A 19,194-nucleotide genomic window follows, 5' to 3' on the forward strand; every position below is an offset into this window, starting at 1 on the left:
TCATATTTTGGGAACTATGTTAAGTAATATATATTTAGCATTGATTAATAAAATATTAACAATTAATTTCAAACTTTATTTTATTGCATTAGGTGATTTATTACCAAAATTAACTTGGAAAAAGTGGCACAATTTCTCTTCTGATAAAGACATGCGTCTCATTGCACTCCCATGATGAATGCTTAATGATCTTTGGCTGGAAACAGTGGAGGCAACAATGGACTGCAAATAGGAGAACAAGCCTTGTGATGATCAGTCGGCCTTGCTCTTCAAAATGGTCTTGATCCAGGGCAGGTACGCAGACACCCGGGTGTAGAGTGAAATGCGGTTTGGATCCTCACAGCTGTCTCGAATAGAAAAGGAAACAATTCCCAAGGCATTAGAAGGCTTATCACATACAAGCGGACCACCAGAGTCTCCCTGAAACAGAAGGAGAAAAAGAGTCAGATCTTATAACTGCATTCAGATTTTAATATGCATACACTCGTCCATATTTCAACAGTAGATTCCCCAGAGGATGAGTGAACGGAGGAGAATTCCTTACCCGGCCAGGATGCCATAACAGAAGGATGGAATAAGTTGTGGGCAATATCTGGCCGGGACACTTTCTGATTCCCCTCCTGATTGAGATGTCCAAAGACATCAGGAACCAGCAGGGGAGCAAATCATCCCCCACCATCCTAGGGGGCAGTGACCCACAGGTACAGTCCAAGTCTGGATACATGCAGGGCTGCAGTGCAGAAATGTAGTCCTTTAGGGTTCCCAACGGGGACAGTAGAGGGTGCAGCTGGGGGGGAATCTCCCTGGCTTTGTTGTAGCCCGGAAGTGCTTCCAACTGGCCACATAACATCACTGAAAGTACTCCCAAGTTTACCTTAAAGGAGCCAGCTTCCATATCTCTGGAAGTCAGAGTTGGGAGGCAGTGGGCAATACTCAACTGAAGGAGAGAAGGAGGAAGATTTGTCAGTTTATTTATTGTGTAATTGTGCCACATTGCTAGAAGGAAGTCTGTGAAGGTGTGTTATGGCAGCGTTTTTCAACCTGTAAGTATTTGCGATCCGAGTTTTCATAACAGTTTTAATCGCGCCCTCCTAACATTTTTTTGAAAAGAGCCCACTAATACCAATTTGTTCTTTTTTAATTAATGATATATCATAGATGCATATTTTATTATACCATCCATCCATCCATCCATCCATTTTCCAACCCGCTGAATCCGAACACGGGGTCACGGGGGTCTGCTGGAGCCAATCCCAGCCAACACGGGGCACAAGGCAGGAACCAATCCCGGGCAGGGTGCCAACCCACCGCAGGACACACACAAACACACCAAGCACACACTAGGGCCAATTTAGAATCGCCAATCCACGTAACCGGCATGTCTTTGGACTGTGGGAGGAAACCGGAGCACCCGGAGGAAACCCACGCAGACACGGGGAGAACATGCATACTTAACTTTTATCGACATTTATCTAACTCTATATTTATTTTTCTAGCATCAGAATGTAATTTAAGTTAAGTTGTTTTGGTTTCAATAGATGTATTTTTCATATTTTTGATTCTTGTTTTCTTTTTTTCACATCTTCGTGCCCCCCTCGGGGGGCCCCCACAGATTGAGGAGCACTATGTTATGGAATAAAGATCCTTTATTTTATTCTATTAACGTGTGGTGTATTGCTGGGTCTGTGGTATGGGGCTCTCTGACACTCCCTTGTGGTTACACAGCCTATCAGGAATCATAAGGAAAGGATAGCATTTGTTACTTTTTTGTTTGTTTGTTTTTGTTTCATTTTGGTGCTGAAGTGCACAGTTATGGTGACCTTTGGCTGCTATGACACACATGCCTTTGGGGATGTGTTCTACACGTATGCACTTTGGTCATGAGCTCTGTCTGCCATCTTTTGTGAGGCCAAGCCTAATGTTTAGCACTTGTCTGCACTTTTTAAAAGCAAAGGAAAGACTCACCAGCAGAAGAATACCAGATTCTAATTTCTTTTTGGTTTGGTCATTTTGCTTATTTGTGATTATGACATTTTGTGCTGTTTGGTTTGGTTGATAGCTTTATAACATTGGTCTTATAATACGTTACTTTCAGCCCTGTTTACATCACACACCCTTAAGGTTAAAACCTGCCACTTGATATTGTTTTAAATGTTCATAATAAAATCTAGTTATAAGAATGAACCTTGACAATGTTTTATTTCAGCATGGCCTCATCCAGGGCATCCAATAAGCCCCACCATAAAGGACGCTGTGGACGCCCAAATCCAGACCCATTAATCCCAAATGCATCAAATAATATTCATGTGTTTTAGACTCTTAATTCCCTCAGTCTCAGAATGGACGCCTAATGAAGTTTTAATTGCTCTTTAGCGACATCTAGTGGCTGTCATTTCAAAACGTGCAAACGAATAAACACTTGCACAAAGCTCTCTTTTTGAACTGCAAAGCTACAGTAATTATATACTTTAAAATATTTGAATCATTTGAAATATTTCACAGCTGCAGAACAAATGTACAAAAAATGTACAAATATCATTTAAATTATAAAAATATATTTATATAACTTAATAATTACTGCCAATGAATATGTTTCAGAGATTTTACTGTGGTTTTCTCATGAGCTAAACATTTTGTTAATTACTTAATAAATTAATTTTAATTCTCTAATGTTTAAATAACTAATTGTATCTCATTTTATTTACAAAGTGACCTTATGTTTTGTATACAGGAAAGTGTGTACATTTGTTTTGACATAAAAAAATGATATTTCTTCCCTCAGTCACCCTTTATCTAAATATTAGATTTTGGTTGAAGATGTGAAAACATTCAGCATCTAAAATTTGCAATAATATAGGAATCAGGAATGGGGCAAATACATTTTCACATCTATCTATCTATCTATCTATCTATCTATCTATCTATCTATCTATCTATCTATCTATCTATCTATCTATCTATCTATCTATCTATCTATCGGTTTTCATCTATGCTGTTGCCAATTGTTCAGATCATTCATTAGGATTATTTCTATTTCATTTTATCTAAAGTTAGCAGATCTCTCAGTTATCACCCAATTTGCTAGCTATATACTGTCCAGTTAAACCTGTGGAGTTTTCTTCTATTCTTTCAAAATTTGTAAACCCATGCTAGTGCAATGGGCCCATCTTCAGTAAATGTGCTAAATAAGAATAAAGCTGAAGACACCAAATAGCCTAAAAAGTCACACGACAGCATTTTGGGATTTAATAAATACTAAATGATGATTTAGTGGTGCATTAGACAGGCCTTGGTGTTCTACACATAAATTGTTTTTGGATGAAAGCCATCAGGAATATGTGGATTTAGGGAGAGTTCACTTCCTTCTGTTTATAAGTGTTAATATCAACTGTCTGGGTCCTTGTTGGAGGTCCCATTTTGATGTCATTAATTTGTACTTCTGTTTAATCCACCAAAATAAAAGGATACATGTCTGTGTGTCTGTCTGTGTTGTTGTGCCTCTGCCAATCCAAAAGATGGTACATGACAGACATTTTTAGTAATAAAAAGCATTGTATTTTTTCATTCCAACAGATGGCGCATCACAAACATTAACACTGCTTTTACGAATCCCACACCAATTGACGTATAACAGAGACATAAACATTCCATGGTTCACTGCAAATGTTAAAGCTGAGGTCTATGTTGTTTATTCAGATTTCAGCCCATCTTAGATGAGTAGCACAGCTAGTTGCCTATAGAAGTCATAGTGAACACAGCACACTCACAATATACATATCAATGACAACATGTTCTCAACAGGAGGCACTCTTGCCATTTGTTTCAGGAGATTTAATTCATGCTAAGAAAGTGCTGCCCAATTAGAAAGATGTCTATTGGAAAACTTGTCTCACAGCACTAGAGCCTTATGTTTGAACCCTGGTGTGGTTGCTGTCTGTGTATTTATGTATGTATGGATTCTTGTTTGCCTCCCACATCGGAATCTCATCTACAGCTAATTGGCATCTCCTCCATGAGTCAGTGAATGACTGCTCCCTTCAGTAGACTTACTGCTTGTCAAATGTTAGGTTCTGTGCTGTACCCGCTGCTACTGAGATGGGCCCTGGCCCCACACAACAATTTATTGGGTTAAGCCAGTTCAGTGACGGACTTAACCAGTTCATAAAGCACAATGTGGAGTGGAAGAACTTGCTGGTGTATATGCCTGGTCTTAAATAATTCACAAATGATGAAATAAAGTTAAGCGGTCGTGCTGAAGAAGTCGATAGAAACAGAACGGCAATCCCCAGAAAGATGTTAGAAAATCCCATGTAGTCCAGTGGCTGGCAGTGTTTTCAGCATGGAGCCACACTCGTTCTTACCTTACAGGTGCCCTTGATGCCATCTCCAGTGGCACAGATCATGTTGGCATTTAGATTATGATAATTCTTCCTTGAAGCGCACTCACTCTGGTTCTCCACTTTTACAGGCACCTCCATTAGCACGTCACTTGTCATTCCACGTGTGGCCATTTTGCCCCATCCTGCCACTGAACACTTGGTGTCCACCTTTACATTCTGGTCTGTCTTGGGTATTTTGATTATATTCACACCTTTGGTCAGTTTGGCAGCAGGTCTGAGCTGAATGGAAGGAACGGGAGATGGGACTCAATTACCACTCAGAAAAATGAAGTGCATTGGCAGTAAAAAAGACAAACTCACAGTTTTCTTAGAATGTCACAACCTTTCCCAAGTGAGGTTTTTGGTCCTTTAGCATTTTATGCTCTGCAGCTTTTCATTTCCATAACCCTATACCTAATTATTTACATATGCTTGGTGCTGCTGGGTTTGCTAATGACTTCTCATGACTTGAAACTGGACATGTGGATTAAAAGCTGGGTGGATGCATGGACAATGCTCATTAAATTTAATCTCTAAAGGAGATCAGTTAAGTATTTTGTGTACACTTGACGCATCAAAGAGTAGATGTTCAAAGGCTGAAGTGTGGGGAAAAAAATTAATGGAGAGAGGAAAGTGTGAAAAGTGTAAGCAGCAGGAAAAACACTGAGATGGTGTCCTCAAAATAAGAGTGATGGTGCAGTTGTTAATGCTCCAGACACCTGCGTCCGAGTCACAGCCACGGCATATGCAGCTGATTCAGCTTCCTCCTAAAGACATGCCAGACATGATAAAGGGTAGCTCTCAGTTTGCATGGTATGTGCAAACATGTCCTCCCATTTACTGGTGTCCCATCTAACATCACCACTGATGCTTCAGGGAACCTCCACTAGAAGAATGGGCAGGTGGATCCCCATGAGATATCACTTCTGATTGGTTAATAACTGTGGTCACACCATCTTTAATTCTTTTTTCCACTTCTATGTACTGTAAAAGGACACAACACATAATGTCATTTTTCTATCTGCCTCATTTGGAAGATTAAAGGTTTGAAAATTAGAATCCAAGTCACTGGAGCTGCAATGTAGAAGCAATGATTATTGTAACACCGCTGAGAACCTCTAGCAACCTTGATAAGGGTAGACAGAGAGGAGAGGAGTCAGGTGGAGAACTTTGTTTCTTGGAGCAAAGAGAATTGTCTACACCTTAACATCAGAAAAACCAAGGAACTGCTTATTGATGTTCACCACACCAAAGAACTTCTGTGTCCAATCACTATTCAAGGAGTGGATGTAGAGGTGGTCCATTCATACAAGTACTTGGGGGTCCATATTAATGACAGGTTGGACTGGTTGCGTATTACAGAGGAAGTACAGAAGGGATTGTGCTCTTTTAATATGGTTAGTGACATCCTTCACATCTTCTAGAACTCTGTGATGACCAGTGTGATATTCTACACTGTGGTGTTCCAGACTGGTGACATCACCTCGGGAGGGGCCCACTGAATTAATAAGCTAAGAAAAGGGTCAGGCTCAGTTATGGGTTGCACTCTGGACCACCTGGAGGTCATAGCAAAGGAGAGAATTAAAACAAAACTGAGTGCCATTATGGGCAACATGTTGGAGCAGTGGTAGCGCTGCTGCCTTGTAGTAAGGAGAACCGGGTTCTCTTCCCGGGTCCTCCCTGCGTGGAGTTTGCATGTTCTCCTTGTGTCTGCATGGGTTTCCTCCCACAGTCCAAAGACATGCAGGTTAGGTGCATTGTGTAGGTGTGTGTGTGTGTGTGTGTCCTGCGGTGGGCTGGCTTTGTTCCTGCCTTGCGTCCTGTGCTTGCTGGGATTGGCTCCAGCAGACCCCCGTGACCCTGTGTTAGAATATAGCGGGTTGGACAATGACTGACTGACTGACTGACTGAGTGCCATTATGAACAATGCTGCACATCAACTCTCTCTGACACACAAACACTGAGGACTTTCAGCTAATGAATTATTCAGCTGAAGTGTGGGAAGAAATGATATGGGGGCTCCTTTATACCAAGAGTAATATGGCTGCATAATGCCTCACTGGGACTGGGACTGTCAAATCTGAAGGTTTATTTTAATTCTTTTCAAAAATTTCTTCCTTTTTTTTATTCTAATATGTGTTCAGACAAATGTATGTATATAAAATTATTTAACTATCCATCTATTAATGTATTTATTTATTTCCCTGGGGCCAATTAAAGATCTATCTATCTATCTATCTATCTATCTATCTATCTATCTATCTATCTATCTATCTATCTATCTATCTATCTATCTATCTATCTATCTATCTATCTATCTATCTATCTATCTATCATGATGATTTGTTTTGCAGCTTTGCCTTGAATCAGCATGGTTGCACACATTAGCTTATAAGCTAATGTGTAACTATAATAGCTTAACATGTTTAAAGAATTCAATATGTGCATTCTGGGTCATCAAAGATTTATAAAACCTGGAGGACTAATTTATAATTATAAATTGTAATTATGTGTGTGTGAACGTGCCTTAAAGGCTACCATGAAACATTCATATACGGAGCATGCTAATCAACCTCATGTATATACAGTAACGATGCTGCAGAATTTCATTCCCATCTGGTGCCTCGAGACCCCGTTACCTGCGTTCAAAACTGTTTGGCTGCGCTACACAACTGAAAGCTCAAGATCATATGTGGCTTTATAGCACTTCTCCTTTGTGGCCTGGGGGTCAGGGAAAGGAATAAGGTGCCAGAGTCTGAGCAGGGAGCTGCTATTACTTGGCACATGTAATGAATGACATGATTGCTTTTACAATGATTAGTGCAGACCATGTAAAATCTGAGGATTCAGCCAGTTACCTTATCAACAAGCCAGCCACCACTCACAGCACAATCATCTTTTCCATAGCTACTTTCCCCAAAATAAATTAATTAGAGGCTGACCCAGGCCACTGAGACATGATATTTGCCAACCACATCATGTCATCATAGATGACTTGTGCATTAATGTAATGTTACTTCTTTTCATTAACAGAAGCAACTTCATTTTTGCTAGGTGCTCTTATTGCTATAAGTACAGTAAATTACTCCTCTAAAATGTTGTTTACACATGGTTCACTGTTATTTGCATAAACATTCACATGTTCAAGTCAAGTTTTCTTTTATAAATCCCAGCGTTTGCATGGGAAGTTGTATGCACACATTTTGATCTTTTTTTGTGCGTACGCCAACTTTATGAATGAGGTCTCCGGTTTTTATAAAGCCCACCTTCACAAGCATAATGTCATTCCATTGGTTGTATTTATTGTACTTCGGATGATGGAAGACATCCTCCTTCTTCACTTTTATCTCCTGAATGCTGGGCTCATCTTTTGACAGATTGTGGGCCCCAAGCCGTACTGTCATGGGACTGTGAAAAGTATAGAAGGGAGAATTAAATTCATGCCATAGAGGGCTACCAAGTCTGCAGGATGTTGATCATCATGCAAAATAAGATGCAATTCAGAAACAAGAAAGAGCATTTGAACATCATGTGGGAAAACATTGGCATTTGTGATGGCAGAATAATGGAAGGTTCACACACATTCCCAAAAAACAAATTAAAACGTCACGTGAGTACTAATAATACAAAACAGTGGTAATTACAGGAGCATATCGTGACTGTTACATGAACCTATTGGTGGAACACCAGTGAAGGACATTAATGATAGACTGTCTCTCCTTAGTCACCATTACTGCAACCTAGAGGAGCCTCTGAAGCCGTCTCTCGCACATCATTAAATGCCCCTTTTCCAAGTTCCTTATCATAAATTAACACCAGCGTGTGATGGGGAAACTCTGTTGTAGCCTGTTATCTTTAATTCACTTGATGACATTAAAAATGTTCATCTAACCTAAACCCAAAACTATTTTTCATATTTCTGTGTATTTTCCTGTAGTGTAGTCAGCAGGATTTTAGGAATGACAGAGCTGGTGAACTTGCAGTCAGTGTTGAATACATCGGCATGATCAGCTGAACAGATGCAGCAGCTCCAGTTACAGGTGGCTGTTCTACAGACCATGACAGTGGAGGTGATGGTGCAAAGAACAGGAGATAGCAAGACTGCTCACTCAGGTATATTATAGGTTGTTATACAGAGAGCATGAGGACACAGAAGCTTGTTTCAATGTGATTGTTTGGGTTTATTCTATGCTCGCATTTCATTTCCATATTATTATTCAATATTATAAATATTATTTTGTTAATTTTGTTTGAGATTTTGTTCTATTTTATTATATTTCTAAAGTATTGGGTTATGGTAATATCCTTGATCATTGTATTATGTTAATTATCTATTTAAATGTTCAATGTTTTAATCATCCTGTCTGTTTTACGTGGAGCCTAAGGAGTGAAGCCACCAGATGTTGAAGTTGGACGACTGCTCCAGTACTATTTAAGGGCCCAGAAGACTACAAGATGGATGCTGCAGCATTAGTAATTAATTCTAGATTTTGACTCCCATTTGAATTTTTCTTTTGTTTTAAGGTGTTCTTTTCATTTTCGGTTTTGGACTGGCTGTTTGTTTTAGGATTGTCTTTTAGACACATGTGTGCATTTGTGTGTGTGTGTGTGTATGTTCACTCTGCAATGCTGGAGAGTTCTATCCATGGATTGTTTCTGCCTTGGGCTCCAGTTTCCCTGGAGTTTGAAGTTGGATGGATCAATGGATGGATACAGAAGCCTTACCTCTTTCTTGTGTTGGGTTGTACAGGCTAAAAACCTTCTACACATGTTTGGACAAGGCTGGTCTTATTTTGTTAGGCCTTAATTTGAGGTCTGAGTCTTAATTTTGGAGACTAAACCTCTCATTGAGCTTGACAGCCAGGTAGCTCACAATGCTTATCTCCTGGTGCTTCATAGCAAAATTGGTCTGATGAGGGATGAGCTTGTAACCTTGCACATTTCCTGACAGGTGAGTCTCTAAAGGTCTTTTATAATTTAGAAGGCAGTGTGACAAGTGACTACTAAGGGCTAAAAAAAGTAGATCCTTGCGCACCATTGTTTAACATCACATTTCAGAGCCACACATGCTATCACTGAAGATATGACCCTTATGCTAAAATCTGACAAGTGGGGCAAGAACCTGAGGTGAACATGACAGTGTAAAGTAGAGTTCGGTGTGGTGGAGTATTCTCTAATAACACTTTCCAGAATGTCTGTCAACGTCCATCCAGTGAAGTTAGTGAAATATCTGACTGCCCCAAAGGAAGAGGAGAGACAATTAATCCTTGGTGTTCCCCCAATGGTCTTCCATTCTGTTCATCTCAAATTGGTGCCTGTAAGACTCACAATATGCTGACTCCATTAACAATGATCTTATTATCCACTAATTACTTTAAATCCTGAATTTCAATAATGGATTTTATATTTACTGATTAAGAAATAACACCACCTGATCAATGTTTGTTACTCCAATATGCATTGTCTTTCTCATGGATTTGCATTGTGTTGAACAGAAGAGCTACCCCATTTCTCTTTCATTTCATATACCACCCTTAACAGTGAGCCCCAATTTAAAGAGGTAAACTTACTATGCTTCACAGTGCGCTGCAGTCAGGATGAACTCTTTATGAATCAAAAACCCACCACAATTTAACATAAATCCTTTGAATAAGGCTGCCATATAGGGGTGGCTGTGAGGCTTCGCTTGATTTCCATTAATGATCCTTTCTGCTAGGACATCTGGAAAGAGAATCACAGTTGAAACAGCAAGGCTCCAGATATGACAGCTTGCACTCCAAATTGTCTTGTGAAGCATAAAGCTTCATTCTTTGTTTTTTTTTTTTTTTTTCATTTAAACTTTCCATAGTGTCACAGTGGAACAGTGGTCACTGCCCTAGCCTTACTTGTCTAAAATAGATTGGGTATGAATCTTGGCCTCTGTCTGGAATTTGATAGGTGTCTCCTGCTTTTGCAACAGTTCCCTTTGGGTACTCATGTTTTCCTCCCACATTCTAAAAATTGTGTGTGTTAGGTTAATTGATTGTCCTGAATTGGCACATTGTGAGCAGGTGTATCTGAAGATATGATGACCTTGGTTAAATGGCCACTCAGACTCTCATGGGCATTCTACACTATGTTGTGTAAGTCATCATCTGTCATGAAATCTTGAAGTTGTGATGATGATGTTCGATGATGATGAAGTTGTAGCAGTAACAGTAGGACTACTAGGACACAATGACAATGGATGCAGTGTAAAGTGAGTTATAATTTACTTCCTGCTAGTCTTATAATTATAATAATAATAATAATAATAATAATAATGATGATGGCCTCGCAGTTCAGAGACCCGGGTTCGCTTCCCGGGTCCTACCTGTGTGGAGTTTGCATGTTCTTCCCGTGTCTGCGTGGGTTTCCTCCGGGTACTCTGGTTTCCTCCCACAGTCCAAAGACATGCAGGTTAGGTGCATTGGTGATTCTAAATTGTCCCTAGTGTGTGCTTGGTGTGTGGGTGTGTGTGCCCTGCGGTGGGCTGGCGCCCTGCCCGGGGTTTGTTTCCTGCCTTGCACCCTGTGTTGGCTGGGATTGGCTCCAGCGGACCCCCGTGACCCTGTAGTTACGATATAGTGGGTTGGATAATGGATGGATGGATAATAATAATAATAATAATACATTTTATTTATATAGTGCCTCTCCCATGTCTTATCTTTATTGTGGCCCTCACTTTTTTCATTCACTTTTTCCTGGTTATATACTGTAGCTGACCTGTGGCTTCACTTTAGTCCGTATGAAGGAGATAACCACTGGGGTTTAACAGAACTTTCTTTTACCTGTGAGGTACTAATGTATCTTTTCATATAGTTCTAGAATGTTTCTTTGGTAAGCTAAATGATCATTTTGGAAAAATCTCAAAATCTGTCTGTTTTGGAACCCAGTTCTGAATGACGTGAGACTGGAGCCTAATTCAAAAATCAAATAATACAAGCCCTCATACATACTGGAGTTATCAATTTACACAACACACACATGTCTGGGGTGTGGAAGGGAAACCAAAACACCCAAAAAAAATCCACACAGACGAATGGAGAGCACGAACGTTCCACAGTGAGTATTCTAGCATTTGGGGTCTACTCTTGAGTAGAAAGGCTGCAGCGTTAAGCACTTCATCATAATACCACTTCACTAGTTCAAATTGCACTTTAAAAAAATAGAACACTGTGGACAGAAGGGGGGCATTCTCACAGACCCCTTGAACACAAAAAGGAAACAAAAATAGTGTCAACAATCTGGCAATAAAAGCCATAGCAGATGGGGCTATACAGAGTGCCATGGAGTGGGGTGGGCACAGAACTCCATCTGCCAATTAAAGTATCTAATGGGATGATGAGGGTGGGAATTGAAAAGGAAGCTCGGGATGCCAAATGAGCTTAGTGGTGTGTAAGTGTGGTTGTATCAGAAGACAGTTTTTTCACTCTACTGTGCAGGACTGCAAGGCTGCAACATGTGAAGGTCCAGTGGACTGTCGGGTCTTTAAAACAGAAGGCAGGAGGAGGAGTGTACAACAGAAAAATTAAAAGCATAAAGTGAAGGCACCTCCCATGGCCGAAACAATGGGAGAACTATAAAAAAAGTTGTTGTTTTTCTTTACAATACAATACAATACAATTTATTTTTGTATAGCCCAAAATCATACAAGGAGTGCCACAATGGGCTTTAACAGGCTTTGCCTTTTGACAGCCCCCCAGCCTTAACTCTCTAAGAAGACAAGAAAAACTCCCAAAAAAATCACTAATAGGGAAAAAAATGGAAGAAACCTCGGGAAAGGCAGTTCAAAGAGAGACCCCTTTCCAGGCAGGTTGGGCGTGCAGTGGGTGTCAAAAAAAGGGGAGTAAATGCAATACAATACAATACACAGAACAGAACACAAGTAATCCTCAATAAAATATAATAGTGCAATAGAAATATTACAAGTACAGCGCCGAATTCAACAGCAGATGATATTACATAATACAATTTGGATTACTGTTCTTATGAATGTTCAGTTAAATGAGAAGACCAATAATCTCTTTTAGATTGCTGCAGCCACTTGTTCATGCAGTTTATTTGGAAAGGGACACTACAATATAAAGAAAAGAAAGGTGTAGAGATACAGAACTATGGAGGTTTGCGGTACAAAAATGAAGGGACTAAAGAGAATAAAAACTTTGATGTCTTCCCTGGCCTACTCCTCCCAACATTCATCCTGAAGTGTTCTTCTTCCTGCCAGTTAAGCTCTGTCAACCCAACTACCACTTCAAGAGTCAAAAAAGAGCAAAGGTGCTCCTGGGGTTGTCCTGGCAGAACTCGCTCCAGTGGCTCCAAGTGTCTCTGCATTTCTGGACCCCAGCCTTCTCACTATAGGGCCAGGCAACCCCCTGAACATTTGTCCATCATACTGGGGAGCAGAGAGACACATATTAGATGGAAAGTCTCTCATCTGTCACCTAACGACATCAGGCATGCCCCCTATTGTTGCCCAGTGTCCTGACTAACAGTGGCACACCAGGAGTCACTTACTCAAGTGGTTCCATAACCAATATTGGCATACTGTGCCCCTATTAACAATGGCAATGACAGCACTGACATGTCTCAAACCCTTCAGGTAAAAGCACTCCATTTCCTTAAATGCATCTTACTACCACTTTTATTACATTGAAGATAGTAAAATGCATTTTCGGATACCTGTTCCTCATTTCAAGATACTTTCAAATATTTTTAGATGTATTGCAAAGTTAATCTACCTTCCTGTGCTTATTCTAAATCCCTTCTAGCAAGTCTCATAAATAACGGAGACTTTTTGAATTTTATCGTACCCAAACCCCACTAATATTTCAATTCAAGTCTAGCTTGCATGTGATTGATTAAAGTTTACTGTACCTGTCAAACCAAGACATATGAAGGTGAAGAAGGTCAAGCCTGTGCGCTGCATTGTTCTTCTTCTAAAAGTGTGCTGCTTCATAGCTCAAGTCCACTCTTATAGACTGGAGGTGGTGGGTGGAAAATGACTAAAAACCACAGCCATGCACACAGAGAGGGGTTCTGGCAGGTCTTCCTATAATCAGCTTGAGCAACGGCTTTAAAATTCAGCAGTTGCTTGCTTGTACTGGATTGAGTTTTTCTTTACAGCCACTCATTCACGTTTTTGAGATACAATTTTTTATTTAATGTTGTATGGCTACCTGGAAAGTGGATTTAAAACAAGAATCCTGCATAGAAAAGGAGTTCAAATTGATGGCAGTGAGAGACTGGTTGTTTGAAGAAATGCTGAACGATAGACAGAGAACAACCATAAAGAAAGGAGCAGGATGAAATTGTGTAGAAGTAAAACATGTTATCATTTGTGTCATCAGTGTCTTATCAGCAGGAAAGTTCTTTTAAGAAAGATGACTAGGTGAGCCCACTTGGCACCCGCTTATGAGCACACTTTGTGAACCATTGCACAAATAGACTGGAACTTGAATTTGCACATCTGTCATCATGCATTTTATACTGATGTTTTTATGAAGGAAATTCATACTCAAGGGAATTGTTAATAATAAAGAGAATCTAATTAAACTTGAGAAATGGTGGGCATAAAAGATTTGATGGCTGCCTAGGTCTATGACATCTGAGAATGTAAGAGATTCTGAGTGGGATTTATTAAATATTTCCATATCCACCTGGTAGCACTGAGGTCACTGCTACATAAAGAGCTCGGTTACTCCTTATTGGAGGAGCTGCTAGTCGAAAGATGAAAAGGAAAAAAAGGGCAAGAATCTGGAACGATGATAAAAATTACAAGCTCGTATGAGAATGGAAGATGTGAAGTAAGGTGGAAAGGATTCAGACCAGGCCTTACTTTTTTGTTTTTGTATAAGTTGTATGAACTCTTACATCCCATGGAGACTTATGATGAGTTCAGGTACTGTGACATTTCAGGTGTTGCAGAGAACTGACTTACACCTCTTATTGCAGATGGTATTATAATGCGCCACAGGTTTCTTCAGACTGATTGGAAAACACAGGAGGGGGACTGGAGAATTATGTGAATGACCAAATGGTGAAAAAGGGAGCATAGTAAAACCACAAAGACAAGTTACATCATACTGGATGACTCAGAAGCAGAAGTGGTTCACTCTGTATCAATATCTTAATGATGAATCATTTTGAATGCTGGTGAGATCAAACAAGGAAACAAACGTCAATCAACATTTTCCATTCATGGACCTGCTCTATTCAAAGATTAATGCCAGTTAATAAAAACCTGTGGTACAATCTCAGCAGATCTGACCTCATCTTATTGCCACACATAACACTTATCGACAGCAGCAGCTCTCCCAGTCAGAAGTTCTTATGTGTTTTAGGGGGGTTGTTGTTAATCTATCTATCTATCTATCTATCTATCTATCTATCTATCTATCTATCTATCTATCTATCTATCTATCTATCTATCTATCTATCTATCTATCTATCTATCTATCTATCTATCTATCTATCTATCTATCTATCTATCTATCTATCTATCTAATTGAACAGACATCATATGACTTCATTTTAACTGGCTTAAATAAACGAGATCCTTAGCAGCAAGAATTGGCCTCCAAATAAGCAGATAGTTACAGCAAAAATAGTAGTCCTGAATGAACTGAGTTTGAGACCACTGAGTTAATTGATCATCTGTGATCTCACTTTGTATCTCGTTACTGTTTGATTGTTCATTAAAAAACAAAAAATGAAAGATCAATCAGTTTAACTAATCCACTTAGTCCTGAACAGGGCCGCAAGGGTCTACTGGAGCCTATCCCACCTAACATAGGAAGCAAGGCAGGAACAAACCCCAGACAGGGCACCAGTCCATTGCAGGGCAAATAAACACACATACACTCACCCCAACCACTGTGCGAAGAATACACAGGAGACATGAAAAAGGTTTGGGGTAGCCACCCGTGTAAGTGCCACCTGGCTGCAAGTGGGTAAATTTTAGACAGATGTGACTGGTACAAAGTCCAAGACAGAACTGATTTAGAGAAGCAAAGATGGCGGCTTTAAAGCCCAGGACCAGAAGTGATACCATCAGAGGCACCGGAACCAGAATTGACGTTACCATAGCAGCCAGAACCCAGTGGGATTTCCCATCAATGGTTGTAAGAGGATTGAGAGAGAAAGTCAGTGCACTTTGCTCCCCCCTGGTCTGGCATTCACTCATTCATCATTCAGGCCCACTCGCACGTGTATGACACAACACATTAGGGCCAATGTAGGATTGGCAATTCATCTAACCTGTACATCTATGGACTGGGGGAGGAAACCAGAGCACATGGAGGAAACCCATGCAGACACGGAGAGAACATGCAAACTACACAGAGGGAGGACCTGGGATGTGAACCCTGGTCTCCTTACTGCAAAACAGCAGCACTACCAATTTTCCACTGTAACTCCCAAAAATGATAAGTTTTGAATGTTAACAGGCAAATGAAGTACATTGCATTAACAACAGTAACTGGTTATTAATTAAGAGATTGGGCTGGAATGAAAACCTGCAGCCACTGTGGCGCTCCGGGACCTGAGTGTGACACTCCTGTTCTGTAATGTCCATAAGATGAAATGATTTTTTTTTTAATATTTCTATTTACTTTCTCATATTTTTTCTACAGAGCTTTGAAAAATTAACTAAAGGAAGTTTGAGTGTGGGATGACAGCAAAATTGTGTATTTGCAATGATGAGAAATGTCTCCTTGATGAACCTTTAATTGTAAACTTATCTTTCAAATAATTATAAAGTTTACAGGGTCATAGAATATTCTATGACAATACACCATCCAGGGCCAAAACTTTTAGATGACAATAAAAAATGAACTTACTGGATGACTTTGCCACTGGGTGGTATGGTGGTGTAGTGGTTAGTGCTGCTGTCTCAGAGCTCCAAAGGCCTGGATTTGAATTCCACTTCTGGTCACTATCTGTATGGAGCCTGCATGTTCTCTCTTTTTGTCTTCCATGTGCCAATAATATGCCTGTTAGGTTTGTTAATGAATCTAAATTACGAGTGAGTATGGGATTGTGTGAATGAGTCTCTCCTATGATGCAATGGTGTCCTGCCTAAGTTTGTTTCTTGCTTTGCACCCAAAGCTGTGCGGATATTCTCCATCGACCTGATTTGGACTAAGCTGCCTCAGTAATTGATGACAAGAGGTTTAATTTTTTTTTTTTACTATTTCTTTATCTTCTATTCAGATTCATATAATGATACATTTCTAAACAAAGAGATTAGATATTGATGAATGTGTTGGTGAAGGGAAGAAGGGGTGTCATTGAGCTTCAAGTCACTTGCAGTTCTGTTGTAGATGACTTTAAAATTGCCATTTCTGAGGGGGCCATCCAGGAAACAGCATCCCATTTACTTAGAAGTTACCTGTGTCCACAGTGACTGTGATTGCAACACTCAGCCTTTACCGTAAGAGCTTATTATGAGGACACACCTAAGGTAGACGATGACTGTTTCCATTTCATTTGGTTTATTTCTCCCCACTGTGATCATCTTTTAATCATATTGTGGTCAACATGCATATATTTAGAAAAGGCAGTGGTTTGAAGTGTGACCATCTCTCTTCCCCTGTCACTGTGAGCGTTTACAGGCAATCAGCACCGAGGGGCTTCTGCAGACAAGACCTGCAAGTTAGTTAGCTAAAACCTCACAAGCTCAGCACAAGACGACATAGAGACCATTGTCCTGGTCAGTTTTCTTTATTAAACAGAACTAACAGATAACTGACAAAATAAAGGAGGCCTTTCAGTAAATGAGGGAGATGAAAGAGCAGCAGCCCATTCGGTCCATTGGATTGCTAAAAGTGAGATTTCAAAATATCTAACCCAGACACATTTTAAAAATAGTTAAGGGAAAGTTTTGAAAGCAGAGACTCCTCGGCAGGGATGGTAAATGAGCCAACCAGCCAATCAACATCCCTTCATGGCTCAGCTCACACAATGCTGGGCAGAGCGTAGTGCTCATTGTTTTGTTTACAGTGAATGAAAAGTTTTGTTAGTGGGCTGACTGTCAGAGACCCCTCACATACTGGGGGATGAACTGTTCTGAATCCCCAGTCTCACCCAGTTCATCTGACTGGGATAGGAAGCAATAACCTGCACTCTGCTTTTTACAGAGAGATAATGAGCCCCAAAAAGTACAGTGATTTTCCTGTTGACCAGAAAACAGAAGGAGTCACGGAAGAGGATGGGGAGAGCAGTCCTGCAACTGGTGTGAACAGCAGAAACAAGGCTGTCATGAGAACTGCAGACACATCAGCGCCTGAACTCCAAAGAGTGAGGATTACAGGAACAAAGGCAAAAAGGGTGAAAAATGTGATAAGTTGAGTGCAAAAAGGAAAGAGGAGAACTCCATCTAAAATGTTACTCCTTTTTAATGCCATGCTCAGATTTATTAAAATATTTACTTAATTTGCTTTGATGAAACAGCTTTCTGAAGTCAGTCGCCTGGTGGATGACCTCCAACTCCTTCACTCTCTCCTCTTAGCTCATACCTGTCCATCCTAATCAGCCAGGTCACTCTCCTCTGACCTTTCTCTAGTGCTGCTATGTCTACTTTGTAATATGGAAACGAAAACTGGCCACCGTACTCTAGGTGAGGCCTCACTAGTGAGTTTTATAACTTAAATGCAATCCCCCTTGACTTGTACTCTGCATATCAGGGTACTTGATAATCTAACATTCTATTAGTCTTCTCAATGGTTTCTCAATATTTCAAACTTACCATATTAGGTTCACTAGAATTATTGAAGATGTTTCTTTAATAAAGGTATTAATAGGGAGTTAGCACAGTTAGCATTGCTGTTCTATAATCTACACTTGAAATCCTTGCCTAGGTGTTCTTTTGGTGGATTTTGCCTTTTCCCCCTGTGCTCATGTTGTATTTCCCAAAGTACTCCACTTTTCTTCCACATTGTGCCCATTCAGCATACTGGTGACTCTAAATTGACTCTCGTATTCTTCTGACTGTGTATTTATGTGCAGGACTCTGGGCTATGATAGGGTGGGATTTCAGCAGAGGCTGCACAACAGGTGCCCCCACAATGATGTAAATAAAACTGGAAAATGAATGAATGAATACTTGATGATCTAAGTCTGTATCACTTACTCTCCACTGCAGTAGGCAGCCGAAAGGATGAAGTGTGGCTGAGTGTTGACTCCTCCACATCTATAAAAGTATTTGCCTCTTTGTACCTTAAAGAAGGTCATGTAGAGTCAGCTGTGCAGTTTAGCTTCCTTCTCATCATTATTTTTTTCACCTGAGACACCTAAAAAAGAAGAAGTGCACATGGGAGGCTGAGCAATAAGCTAAAGGCGGCAGTCAGTGCAGTGGCATAACTTTACATATTTGGCTGACACCTTTATTCAAGGCTACATACAACATTTATGATACAATTGGTTACATTTGTTTTGGCTTTCCAATTGGAGCACAGGTGACTTGCTCAGGGTCACACACTGTGAATAATAGGACTTGAACCCACAACCCAAAGACTTAACCACTACACCACTCTGCCTATGGAGGTTCTCTATTAAAATTACAGTCACACTCAATCTTACCGTTTCAGCTAGTAACAGTGAAGCATGAAGATTTTCATTTTTTGTTTAACCACCCACCCATTGAGGATTGACCACAAGTTCCAAAACATCATCCGAGAGCAACTTCTCCCAACCACCCAAGAACAGTTTGGTTACCAACAATGCGTTTTTCAGCATGATGGAGCACCGGGCCTTGAGCACTAGGAACAAAACATCGAAATTTTGGGTCCATGGCCAG

The 19,194-nt window shown here is 40.2% G+C and overlaps 1 protein-coding gene across 1 annotated transcript; it reads right to left on the reverse strand.

Moving 5' to 3' along the window:
* Positions 1-26: 26 nt before the first annotated feature.
* LOC114662723 (mast cell protease 4-like) lies at positions 27-13,369 on the reverse strand. The gene is made up of 5 exons (XM_028816356.2): positions 13,275-13,369; positions 9,950-10,100; positions 7,646-7,787; positions 4,362-4,619; positions 27-420 (listed from the first exon to the last, which is right to left on the reverse strand). Exons 1-5 carry the CDS (start codon positions 13,354-13,356, stop codon positions 253-255), a joined length of 801 nt encoding a protein of 266 aa, XP_028672189.2. The 5' UTR covers positions 13,357-13,369; the 3' UTR covers positions 27-252.
* Between the last annotated feature and the right edge of the window lie 5,825 nt (positions 13,370-19,194).

This window comes from Erpetoichthys calabaricus, chromosome 12 (assembly GCF_900747795.2).
Source record: "Erpetoichthys calabaricus chromosome 12, fErpCal1.3, whole genome shotgun sequence".
Classification (NCBI taxonomy): Eukaryota; Metazoa; Chordata; class Cladistia; order Polypteriformes; family Polypteridae; genus Erpetoichthys; species Erpetoichthys calabaricus.

What these genes read in the sequence shown, in the direction of transcription:
- LOC114662723 (XM_028816356.2), bottom strand. Translation starts at nt 13,356, where the DNA reads ATGAAGCAGCACACTTTTAGAAGAAGAACAATGCAGCGCACAGGCTTG. An exon ending in CATATGTCTTGGTTTGACAG is followed by an intron (nt 10,101 to 13,274) that starts GTACAGTAAACT and finishes TTCTCTTTCCAG; the next exon opens with ATGTCCTAGCAGAAAGGATC. An exon ending in GCATCAAGGGCACCTGTAAG is followed by an intron (nt 421 to 4,361) that starts GTAAGAACGAGT and finishes CTTCTGTTTCAG; the next exon opens with GGAGACTCTGGTGGTCCGCT.